Source organism: Hypomesus transpacificus, unplaced genomic scaffold (assembly GCF_021917145.1).
Source record: "Hypomesus transpacificus isolate Combined female unplaced genomic scaffold, fHypTra1 scaffold_88, whole genome shotgun sequence".
Taxonomy (NCBI): Eukaryota; Metazoa; Chordata; class Actinopteri; order Osmeriformes; family Osmeridae; genus Hypomesus; species Hypomesus transpacificus.
The window spans coordinates 627,547-640,735 of record NW_025814039.1 but is presented as its reverse complement, the minus strand read 5'-3'; the positions used below and the strand labels follow the sequence as shown (position 1 = coordinate 640,735).

The window sequence follows — 13,189 nt, the reverse complement described above, 5'->3', positions numbered from 1 at the left end:
ACTAGTATCGGAGGGAGATAGACGCTACCTCGGGCTGGTCTGGATGTAAATTCTGGGGCGTGACAAAGATACAGACCAGAGCCAATAAGAAGGAGATCACCGGTCCTACGTAGGACCGGTAGCTTTGTTGAAAAGCTAGCGTTTTACAGCCAAATTTTTTCTTTTTGAGATTTGAATAGGAAAGAGGTGTCAATGGACTTTGATATTCACGGTATGTTAAGTTTACCCACCGAACTGTCGTTATTCAACTATGACAAGGTAAAATCGGTTTTGCAGTCAATTGCCCCTTTAAGGAACAGTGTGAAATACCCCCAAAAAAATCATTCTATGACCCCGTTAAAATGGGGGTGGCCCCGGTGACTTGATGCTCTCTCAAGGGAGGCTCACTGTTTTACACTTTGAAAACCCCTGGTCTAAAGTATTGAACAAGGCACATCCTGATTAGCCTGGTCCTAACCAGACCCTCGAACATTTCATTTGTACAGAGGGTCTGGGATAGCCTGACGTTGTCATACTCATAGTTCTAGTCAGAATATGAGTCTGAAAACTCTCCGTTGGGCTGTGACTACGGGGCGTGTTTCAACCGAACTCGGAAAACAAATGCCTCTTCGCTCAATTGGATAGACCTACAACCAATCATAGCAACGTAATATGTTGTTTGTTGAAAACAAATTCAACCCAAGCGCTCTTTCGTGACGTTGTTGATTACGTTACTGTTGAACATCTGTCCATCATCGTATAAAGCCCGCCCTGGCAATTTCATTGGTCCGTCCCGATTCTGGTTTTCTGTAGTTGTCCCCAATACGAGACCCTCCAGACCCAACTTCCCGACCCAATTTTTTTGTGGGCGGGGAGAAGTTGGGCTGGCAGCCAGGCTAGGCAACAACGACTTACCCTGTAAGAAATCGAAAGGACATAAGTACTTGTTCATTCAACTTTTGACCTGTAATCCATGTTGAACATGCAAAAACTACCATCAAATCTGAGATTTATCAACGACAATCAGGCGAAAGAGGGAAATGTAACCGTTTAGCTCCATAGACTCCCATTCATTTTGCACTTGACCGCAATCACTCCCAGTGGAACTCTGGTGGAACTGCAACAAAATTCGGTACAATGGGGCTTAATCAAGCACCACCCCACCCCTCGCCCCTCGGCTTAAAGCAACGGCCCCGGTGGATGTAGGTGGTATTGCATTTACGGTTAGGTTTCCGACTCTTCAGGTCGTTTTTATTCTATTAACTCCAGTCAATATTTACAAAACTATCTCCCCCAATAATTTTTGTTCGATTCTCGTACCTGGCTCATACTACTAGCTTTTTCATAGAATAATTTTTCCAGATTTTTGCTAAGTTTGAAACCAATCCGAAATGGGTAAACTAGCACCCCATTTATTTGCTTACGTCAATAAAAGTTGCCTGCAAATGTGCTCGCGGATACTAACAGGGCACAAGCACAAAAGTTCACATTGGCCAATAGCCGATTTACATGGAGCTGAATGAGCCATAGACTTATATTGAATGAGCACAGGGAGAACTGGCTTGAGTTGCCTGCCCTGTTGTAGCAAGTTTAGCAAATGGTTGTCGCACATACATACAATGTTGTTAATATAGTTTATTCCCGTTATTTTTAAACAGATTTGATTTTTCGTAAAAACTTTCATGACATGATGGCAAATATATTATGTTAAGCGCGAGAATAGATTGTTGACGTCTATCTGGAGCAAAGACGAAGATTAATACTTTAACCGGTAACCACAATAGGAAATTATATAGGCCTTGAGAAGCTTTTGTTAAACACACCCATTATTCTTTTTTTGATTGTGTCATCAAGCCAGACTGCATTTGTGGGACAATGAAGGTCCTCAGTGACTATGTTTCACCCCCACTTACATCTGATGGAAACGTCTTGTAGCCAATATGGTTCTGCGAATATTCCCCTTCAAAGGCAAATGTTCAATAAAGTATATTTTAAACACAGTTCTCAAGCTTTTATTTATTACATTATTACCAAGTATTGTTAGATCACATATCTATTAATAAGTGTTTGGTTTTGTAGGATGAACATACAAAACACAGGCCATATTTCTACACTGATGTTAAATTGAAGGCAGTGTGAATTTCTTGGCATTTTGTTTGAATATAAAGTTGACAGTAAGCTATGGTAAGTCTGCATTTTGGAAGATTTCGGTTACCAAAATAACTATTAAGCTTCCTTTGCCTGGCGAGAACAACGACGGAGCTGTTCATGTTTTCATCCGATACAATACGTTGGAAATCATACTCATATCACAAAGAAAAAAAGCAACATATGTGATGAGTTCCATCTAGAATAGCCCTATATTTAGCCCTATAGATTTTTTTTTAAAAAGTGAAAGGAATACTATACAGTGACAGAATGCATTTCCGTAAAGTTTTCATCATGTGTCTGATTCTTATCGGACTTGTACCCCATTCTGCCCCTAGATTCTGCAACTGCAATGCCTTCGCTCACACGCTCATAACCTTGTAAATCTATGCTCGCGACTGGTTGTCGCAAAGTATGACGTGTACAGCTAGTTGCAAGCGTGCACGAGGTCTCGGAGCTAGGGAAAAAAAGAGCCACTGTTTAAAGCTAGACCGGAAGACACGGAAGTGGAAAGATGGCCGCATCCAGTCTCGCGCTCTCGCTTGCCTCACTGCGCCACTGAGCACTTTTCATAGAAATGAATGGGGACGCCATCTTGGAAGACAAAAGTAGCTTACTCTAGTTATGTTAACTCTATGGGCTTAATAGGGAGTGGGCAGGCTCTCCTTAAACAGGCTCTGCTGTTATGTCTATGCCGGCAACGACACGTGACGCTAAGAGAATGTGGACTTCACTACGGGTGGGTGAATGCATCAAAAATTTACTTTTTTTATCTCCCATGCTGGGGCCACCTAGTGGCCGGGGCCCGGGGCAGCAGCCCCTCCTGCCCATTGCACAAACGCGGCCCTGGCTATACTCTATGGAGGACTAAAAGTGCCACAATGAATTAAATAAATACACCATGAAATAAATAAATACACCATTAAATAATTACTTAAATGTGTCATTAATTAATTAAAGTATATATATAATACATAAATGTGTTCTTAAATGTGTCATTAATTAATTAAAATACCAATTCATTTTATGTAAAATACATATATAACTATTTCATTATATAAGTATTTCATGGTCCATTTCCCAATGCTATATTTCATGCTACATTTCATGCTACATTTCACGCTACATTTCATGCTACATTTCACATGGCATGGGGGCTAGCAGGATCGAGTCTTCCCCTGCCGGACCATTCAAATATTGGAAATAAAATTCCCATGGTTCCCGCCTTAATATCTTTGCCGTCCAATCACCGATTTTATTTCTGAAAACTGCCAGATACTCATGACAACTTAAGCTAAAGCACATATCATTGGTTGAGGGGTTACTGTGAGGGGGAAATAAATGTATCGTCAGCAACGGAAGCCATTAGGTGCGTTCGACATGGACTGCGGCTGCATGAAACGACCGGCGAGAGTGGCCGCTTTTAGTCGGGGAGGATTTGAAAATGGCTCTGTGAAGTCGGGCATTTCAGCTTCTCGTGGTTTGCTGTCGTTGACGTCAGTCACGGCCGATTAAGCTCTGTTTGCTTACTTTACTCTATATATAATTAAACGTATTCTTTCCATTAGGGAAGAGGCGGAGTAAAACCTTTTCTTCCATAAATTTTTTATTCAATTCAACTGTTTGTTCCGGATTTGAGCATTGGCGAAACTGAAGGTATCCGAATATTACAAAACACGCGTCAAAGTTGTGTTGTGTGTGTCTGGCCAATCATGAAATAGCTGTGTCGTCACTTGAACCCATGCAGTTGCTCTTGAGAAAATGCGCTCGGCTACACAGCCGGCAGTTCTCGAATTGATCTCACGGTACTTTGATGGCGACGTCACAGTGACGTGTCCTCGGCGCCGTCTCAAGTCGGACAAAAAGTCTAACCAGAATTCACTGTTTCAAGTCAGTCGCCTGCAGCCGACTGCAGCGCCGCATGAAGTCGGGTCATGTCGAACGCACCTATTGTTTGTGACAGGCAGCTATGACGGTAACAGCACTGTTTAGCCTCGATTTGAGCAGATTTCTAAAAAACTTGGAAAAACAACATTATACATGCCTTTTTTGGCCAATTTGGTCGATTGTGGAAGAAACTATTTTTGGGGTAGGATCATTCCGGTTCCCCCTATGTCTCCACTATGGTCATAACGTTTAATCAAAATATGATACTTCTAATCTGTGTTCTGTTCTACGTTGCCCACAGATTTGTGTAAATTCCACCTACTCAAGTATTTCTCCATCTTGTAATTAAAGTGGTTAAAATTAAGTTGTCTGATGATCAGGCGTTATGGGATCCGCCTACCAACTTTGATGGGCGAGTTTGACAGATAACACAATTAATGAAGCACTGCAGCACAACTCGTTCTGAAATATAGCATGAAATGCTGCATGAAATGTAGCATTGGGAAATGGACTATGAAATACTTAAATAGTGAAATAATTATATGTTTTTTACATAAAATGAATTGGTATTTTAATTGATTTATGGCACATTTAAGAACACATTTATGTCTTTAATTTCTATTTAAATTAATTAATGACACATTTAAGTAATTATTTAATGGTGTATTTATTTATTTAATGGTGTATTTATTAAATTAATTGTGGCACTTTTAGTCCTCCATAATACTCATGTAACAGATGATTATATTACAATTGGCATATAGTGCATTTAGTAAGTAGCCTATAACAGCAAGTAGCCTACAACGTAATCAAGAATCAGAAGTGAAAAGTGATTTGTACAAATGAATACAAAGAAGGAAGCTTGCTTTAACCAGACAGTGACATAACAGCAGTCGCAACTACAACATAATGCACATATTACCCTCATTCCGATAATAGGGCCAAATCCCAATACTCCCCCTTACCCCTTCCTACCCCTTCCCCTTAGTTTTGCGCGTTCCCGTGAGAGCTAGTTTTGTCCCAATACTCTTTTGGAGCTAGGGGAAGGGCTAAGACTAAGGGCTATACACCCCTTAAAACCAAGTAAGATCGGGAGCTTACTTGAAACCTAGGGCTATGTGAAAACTGCGCGACCGGCAACAATGGCGACCAAATCATCCAGAGAGTCCGATAAATGTTATATTATCGGCTTAATTAATTGATAAAAAAATTATGACAGTCTTGTTTTATGTTATATACAGTCGTGAACATATATATTTGCAACCATTTTCCTAATTGAAACGTTTCTAAAAATTGCTAGTTTGGTATGCTAATGTTACAGTTGTGAATTGCACAACAGTCCCGCATTTCTTTGACTAGCATGTCTACAGTTTTAAGTAAACTCCATTAGCAGCGAATTTCGTTTAATATCAGTGCATAACACTACTTGCTTTGGAGATATCGATACGTGCTAGATGACGTGCCTGTAACCAAGTGGCGTCCCATTTCCTAGGGCTATGTAGCCCTTACCCCTTACTTTCGAGGGCCAAGGGCTAGGGGTAAAGTAGAAAAGGCATTTCCTGCTGAAAATGCGTTGGAATGCTGAAATCAGAAATTATTTTTTTAAATGGCTGAAAATACAGAAATTAGAAAATACCCGCAAGCTGAAATTAATGTTAAAAATGTGTGACTCACTCTAAAGACGCAGTGTGGTAGCTGAACTGCATCATCTCACAAAGCTAAGTGCTTACATACAATGCGGGAGAATAAGTTTGAACGTTGTGAAGCAATCAAAGAAAAAGTTGAATTTCAAGAGGCAGTGTGGAAGCTGAACTGCATCATCTAACAAAGCTAAGAGCTTAAATAGCCTACATTGCGGGAGAAGCTGAAAGTTAAACTGTTAAACAGAAGAAGTAGGCTAGCTAGTTGTAACAAGAATATTATAGTTTTAACAGCTTAAATTAGTTGGGATAGTAATATCAGTAGCAGATGTAGCCTATCATTGTGCGTTTACTCGGCTTTCTTAGTAGGATTCAATGTGTTGATTGAATGAAACATACAACATACAGGAAGACACGGCGACACTTTTTTGCAGAAGGATGATGGTGCAAGTTTTGTCCATGGAGCATACAACGATTAATAAAAAGAATCATGTAGACGTGTTTAAGTAATCGCATAACTAATTACTAGGAATGGGACGTATGGCACTGACGCATCAATGCTTGTGTCGCAAAACCAATACGCACAGTTTCGAAAAAGTGGTTTGGAATCGTGAAATGACGATGCCACGTGATTGAAGGCGCTGAAAGGTTGCGCGGAAGAAATAGAATAATAATATGAAGAAGTTGAATAAAGATTCAAAGAACAATACTTGGAATTCTGAAGCAGCATTCCAACAATTAAGGGGATGGGGTAAGGGGAAGGTGTAAGGGGGAGTATTGGGATTTGGTCCAGGACAGTGTAGCACAACATCAACATCGTTTTTCAAGTGCAGCTACAAATTACGTCTATTTTCGTGAGACAATCATTCGGATTTTACGAGTAAAATGACATTCAAATCGTATCGTCTCTCAAGTGCATTACAACATAAACTTATATTTTGATGAAACATGAAATAAATATCCTACTGACAGTTTCCTCAAAGACTAAGACAAGGGAATTTAGGCTTGTAAAAATCGCCTCGGTTCGTCAAACTACAACTAGCAATACGCTAGGAAGGCAGTGCGCGTTCAAGCGTAGGGGAGTGGGATTCTAGCCTGGTCCTAACCAGACCCTCGTACATTTCATTTGTACAGAGGGTCTGGGATGTCTCGATTGACAAACGTTAACTTCCTTGAAGGCGGGTCCTCTGTTGAAGTTTAAAACTATTGGATCCGCCCAGAGCCACTCCGATTTGCCATAACCAATCGCAAGCGTTCGCCTTAGCCAACTCCTTCACCACTACTGTAACGGAGCTAGATGCCGTAGCTGGAAAATCAAACTTTTCCCGAACCCCGTGGGGAGGAGGGCCACAACACAATGGCCACCAACAAAACTCAGCAAGGAATGTTCTTGCTCCGGCTTTAACCTATATTCGCAGCGTTGCCACAACGGCAGAATAGTTTTGCTCGCATCTTTCTCCGCCGCCATTACTGAACTACTCAAACAAGTGCACGACATTAACGTCATCGTTCTCAGCCACTCCCTCTGTTCGCTGATTGGACCTACAAAAAATGTGTTTCTGGAAACCGACTTCAGAACCGACATCCCAGACCTAGTACAGAAGCAAAATCCAAATTGAGCAGAAGTACGTAGGAGGGCAGAGCCAGGCTAGTGGGATTCTGCGGGGGAGTGAGAATTAGGTCCAACACCGGTGTTGTATCACCCGATGCATGACTCTCTGGATTGGCACCCCCTCGTGGCAGCGCGCGCGAATCAAAGAGTGAAGGATTTCGTCTTGATATCGTAACCAAACCATAGGGGAGACAGAAGTCTCACTTATACCTTCTTTGTTATAGAATTCAAGAGAAGAATGTTGGTTATCTGTGTAAATATCAGATGCTATTTTCAACACAAAATCCTTAAAATTCGTCATTCAAACCGTATAGTAACGAACGCGAACCAGCATTCTTGCTCCACGACATCGTATTCTGAGGAAATATACCCCAGTATGATTACCAAAGGAAATGTATTTTGTGTAGCAGGTTCAAAGTATTTTACATGGCTCTTTATACCAATGTATAGGTTCAAAGGCATGCGGTTTTAATGCAGTTAGCCTGCGGATACGGTGGGTTACTCAGACAGGTCGAAAACAACAGCCTTCTGATCCAGAATAGGCTATCAACTATCCTGAGAGGGGAGCAGAGGTTCACATGTCTATAGCCTACAAAATACAAGTACTAAAAACCATGTATCAACTATGTATCAACATCAAAAGAAATGTTCTCATCATGAAATCATGTTTTAAGATATATTACTCTTATTGTTTAAGTCAATTAAATAAATGAAAATATAAAACATAATAATCCCCCACTTACCATGGACTATTCTGTTTTCAGACCTGACCAACCTATACATACACATGTGTTGGTGTGAAATTGATGCTATTAAATGTACATAATGCTGGACTAGAAGGGAAGAAACGTATGCGGGGGGGAGAGCATTTCATGGCAGGCCTTGTTTTCTATTTGATGCAAGTGCATTGCACCCCCTGCTAACACCAACTAGGAAAGTGTTACATGCCTGAAACCTACTATGGTTACTCATACTAGTGCCCTCAGTGTACAGTAAGAATCATTGGATGCTGGGATATACAGAACAGACAATAGAGGGGGGTGCATCTCACGACAGGCTTGTTGTATTCCTTCTTGTCATGAAATGCCCCCCCCGCTAACACTGACTAGGAAAGTGTTACATGCCTGAAACCTACTATGGTTACTCATACTAGTGCCCTCAGTGTACAGTAAGAATCATTTGATGCTGGGATATACAGAACAGACAATAGAGGGGGGGGCATCTCACGACAGGCTTAATGCACCCCCTGCTAACACTGACTAGGAAAGTGTTACATGCCTGAAACTTACTGTGATTACTCATACTAGTGCCCTCAGTGTACAGTAAGAATAATTTGATGCTGGGATATACAGAACAGACAATAGAGGGGGGTGCATTTCATGACAGGCTTGTTGTATTCCTTCTTGTCATGAAATGCACCCCCTGCTAACACTGACTAGGAAAGTGTTACATGCCTGAAACTTACTGTGGTTACTCATACTAGTGCCCTCAGTGTACAGTAAGAATAATGGGATGCTGGGATATACAGAATAGACAATAGAGGGGGGTGCATCTCACGACAGGCTGAATGCATCCCTTGCCAGCCCTGACTAGGAAAGTGTTACATGCCTGATACTTACTGTGGTTACACGTACTAGCCCCAACACTCACCAAAGTTACTCATGTAGGTAATCCCCAAATATAAAGGAAGCCTTTGTTCCAAAAAAGTATTATTTTAATGTAAATAAACCAGCCTAACAATGATTAATGCCAAAACTAATTAAATAACATAAAAACATTTTTACACAAAAGTCATAGGAAGTGACTTGAAAATAGATAAATAATAATTAAACTTTGTTTAACACATGAACTAATATAGAACAATACAGACAAATTAACAAATGAGAACAAATGACTTATTTTTGGGGGATTATATTCACGCAAGGCACGAGTAGTCCTCCTCCAGTTTAGGCCTCTGCATGCACACATGCTGGTACCATCAGCCTGACAGATCAGATCTTAGAAAAAATAAGAATAATGCAAGTCCTTTAATTTGGGCACCATCACTTCTAAGAACATTTAATGTAGTGAGCTAACACGTTAACATGCTGGCGCAGATAGCCTAGAATACTGTATTTCTTAGATTAAATGCCGCCCTCGAATAAACGGAGCACCAAAAATGAACAATGTTTAATAAATCGAGGTTTAATCGAATAAATACGGTAATTAAGAAAAAATAATAATAATTCACGCCAAGGCTTGGACCGGCCTTGCCGCAATTAACATGGCAAGGGAGACAACTTGTCAAACCATTACGACCGTTAAAATGCGTAAATTGTAGACCTACCAAATCTATATATGCATTTAGGCCTACTGATAATTAGCGTAATTTGATGAGCTGTCTGAAACCGTGACTGACGTTAGGCTAGCCTATGGCCGATATTCTCAACAGGAGATTGAGAATAATAGCCCAAAAAAGAATGTGGCAGCAATTGAAAATTGTAGGATAAATTTAAAACACTGAAGCAGGCCATGGTTAATTACACTTGATATGGGCTAATAATGTTTTTGTCTTCACATCTTGAATAAAATCAATAAATTGCCTACTTCATAATACCTTTGCCACACGCATTTATTAACTGATAGGCCAAATGCTGAGCTTTAAGATAAAAGGGAAAGATAACCATTATTAAAATGGGGATTCACTGAAATGACTAGTATTGCACAGATCCAGCACTGACTTTTTAGGTCAGAAGGTGACCCAAACCGCACACTTTGTTTGGCAGAACAGACATTTAAAATTGCTCAGCATGACTATCATTATTATATTACGAGTATTTCCAATTAACATACTTTGCCTCCACAGATCCAGAGGGGGCATGGACAGTGACAGACTGTGGCTGTGCCAAGTGTTGTGGTTCAAACCCATAATCAAACCCAAATCTAATTTTATGGACACAAAGGACGTATCTAGTAGACCTCCATTGATTTGGTTGGTTCGATTCCTGCAACTTTATACAGTGATTCTACGATGGCTATTCAGTTAAATATCAGTCATAACTTTTAATAAACTGTTCATTAACAATAATAAAAACTGGAGGGTTTGCGTCTCGCCGTCCTGCACGACTAAGGGGCGTTGTTCAGCTTGACAAGGAACAGAGGTTACAGACGTAAAATGACCTTAAAACTCCCGCTTGATCTTGCGTTACTAACATGGATTTTTCTCTCTTAGTTGTCTTGGTACATCATAGCCTACATCCTTTGCCAACTTAAATACTGGTGAAATATTGTGATTCTAAAACGTTTTTATTTGTTTGAAGACAATGGTCTTTGATGGACCTATCCCAAACATGCAGCAATAGGCTATCAGGTTGTCTTAAATTAGCTAGTGAACAGTAGTAGGCTATATTCCTTGCAGACCGATGACATATTAAATACAACTTTCAAGAGGCAGAGAACCATGTAATCGCAACATTTATTTACAAAATTAATTTGCCATCAGCATTGGCGTCCAGGTGAGAAAAAGTAGGATTCATTATAGCAGAGGCATACATTCTGCTAGGGTGTCGGTAAGATCATATGCAAACCATTGTAATGACAAACCCCCGAGGGTTTTTAAAGGAAGTCAGAACATAATTTGTTTAGGTGATGCTGACAGAGCCTGGCAGTTTTGTAAGGAAGGGTGTGTCGCTCGTTCTCAGAGTCTGAGATTGAGAGAGACATGATTTTTACACTAAGGCCTATAAAGAGTATCCCACGGCAAAAGATAGGTAGCCTAAAGAAAACGCAAACCACAATTTAGGAGCTCTAATGCACCGTGTTTTACAGACGATTCCTCTTTTGCAACGCGTTACCAAAAAGAACCTCAACAAAGTGACACTTTGATAGGCCTACACATTGTCCTACTGTCAAGAAAGTTAACTCTTTTAGCAACCCTGATGAACGTTTGTAAGTCTCAAGGAATGTTATACAGTTTTTGCTTTCCTCTTGTCGCTATGGAGTTGAAATAGGGGATATCAGAGAACAGGTTACAATAAGTTTCATCACAAGCCTGATCCTTTGCCTTTTTTCTCACTGGGGAGCTGGAGAATGCCTTGGCTTCAAAGATCAAAGGTATAGCTACATTTTCAAAGAGTAGGCCATGTCTGCTAAAACCACTTTAACCTCGCTTAACGTACATACTCAACTGCACTTTACTGTTCTTGTTGTGTAATGATATAGGCTATTGCTATTTAGTTTTATTTTAGACTTTATTTTCTCTTTTCCTTGTGCAATTTTTGCTGCTTGTGTTTTTCTTGTAATGCCACTACACTTTTTGCTTGCCATGTCCCAATAATTTTATTGTCCAGAATGACCCTGTGTTGTACTGTGCACATGACAATAAATCTCTTGGTCTTGACTTTGATATTAAGTATTGTATCCACATTTTAACTACCGATACAGGCATCAGGAAATTTAGATGCAAACAAGCAGGCATCATTCAAATCAAAGTTTGTGGTCAACCTCTAATATCATGTATGTTGAGATAGATACTTTACTGAGATTTCCCATTTATTACACCAGATTCATTGTGTTTGCGTTCTGTATCTCAGAACTGTTACAACATAAATAACAGTCTAGACAGCAACAAGTAGGCATACGAAAACCTAAAATTTAATTCTGATGAATATACTTGTCTGATGTTGAACATGGCTCATGCACACAACTACAGTGTGCCTTAGATACATTAGTACAGTGTCAAATAACTGGTGCAGTTAACAATTACACCAACCAAACATTATGATTTACTTCAAGGTAGCCTATGAAGACTGTGTTTACAAATAACACAAGCGTTGTACAATGACCTGTGAAGTGAGTTAATCCACTGTTGTTAGGCTGTGATGGTGTAAATATATTAAAAATCCCTGCAAAATTGAGAAATAAGTTTAATTTGCTTGTTCAAAGTTTCAGAACTTAGCATTGGATTCTGGTTATGTAAAAATTTGGCACTACCTGGTCATATAATCAATTATCCAAAAGGAACTTGTCTATACACCAACATCAAGTACAAGGTTAATACCAAACTTGTGTGAGGACAATAGGTTCTACTAGTATTCCTGGGATGTCAGGTGATCCGGACGTTGTAACCACAGCAGTTTAAGCTGCTCACATTGCTTTCTTGGTTTTCCTTTTCTTCTCAGGTAGTTTGCTGTGCCCTCCTTCACCACCATATACGGAAAAGAGGCCACCATAAATAGCCGGAGGTTGTGAAGAAAAGAGGAGAGACTGAATGAGAGATAGGAGATAGGAGCGAGAAAACACAGCCCATCCACACAAGGTAAATCTTTTTATATTTACATGAAATTGACATTGTAATTGAACATACAAAGTAACAAAATGTAGTTAAATGGTGATTCATCTAGTTTTTTAACTTTAACATATTTTCATTTATTGGAAACAAACTATATATATATATTTAAATGGTTTTCATTTTGAGATGACAACTACTTTATTCTGTTTGTTTACATTAGCAAATACAACATATTAACACTTTTGTACTGTCTGCACATTTGAATGTTTTCTGATAATTAATGATGTAGTCTAGTATGAGGTAGTGGGCGTAATGTCAATTTTACAAGCCTCCCACCCTCCATGTGCCATTCCCCACCCATATCTCTGTACTCATTATAGTGGGCTTGCTATAAAACCTCATGTGCATTTGGCGTCTGCCTGTGTATCACATAGACTACAGTGCTATATGTATTTCCAACCTGAAATTTGCTGTGAAAAACAAAATTCAAGAGAGTCAGAGTGGATGTACCCCTTCCTTCTAGTTTGAGGACAATGTGGCTGGCCCTCCTTGTGTGTCAGCTTGCTCTGCTTCCTCGCAGCCCGGCTCAAAATGTTTGCCAAACACACCCTACATTCAGAGAACCAGGTCCGTAAAAACTGCTACCCCAAATTC

At 39.9% G+C, this 13,189-nt stretch overlaps 1 protein-coding gene across 4 annotated transcripts in view; it reads left to right on the top strand.

Annotated features, from left to right (window-relative positions):
* The window catches only part of si:ch73-261i21.5 (zona pellucida-like domain-containing protein 1), a 29,069-nt gene that overhangs the window by 3,513 nt on the left and 12,367 nt on the right, over nucleotides 1–13,189 (top strand). For 3 of the 4 annotated variants that reach the window (XM_047018018.1, XM_047018017.1, XM_047018020.1), the window contains exons 2-3: nucleotides 12,426–12,562; nucleotides 13,059–13,162. In XM_047018018.1, the coding sequence (XP_046873974.1) occupies nucleotides 13,069–13,162 (94 nt within the window). In that variant the 5' untranslated portion in view covers nucleotides 12,426–12,562; nucleotides 13,059–13,068. The remainder of the gene's footprint in view (nucleotides 1–12,425; nucleotides 12,563–13,058; nucleotides 13,163–13,189) is intronic. The other variant, XM_047018019.1, reaches the window with a different exon arrangement.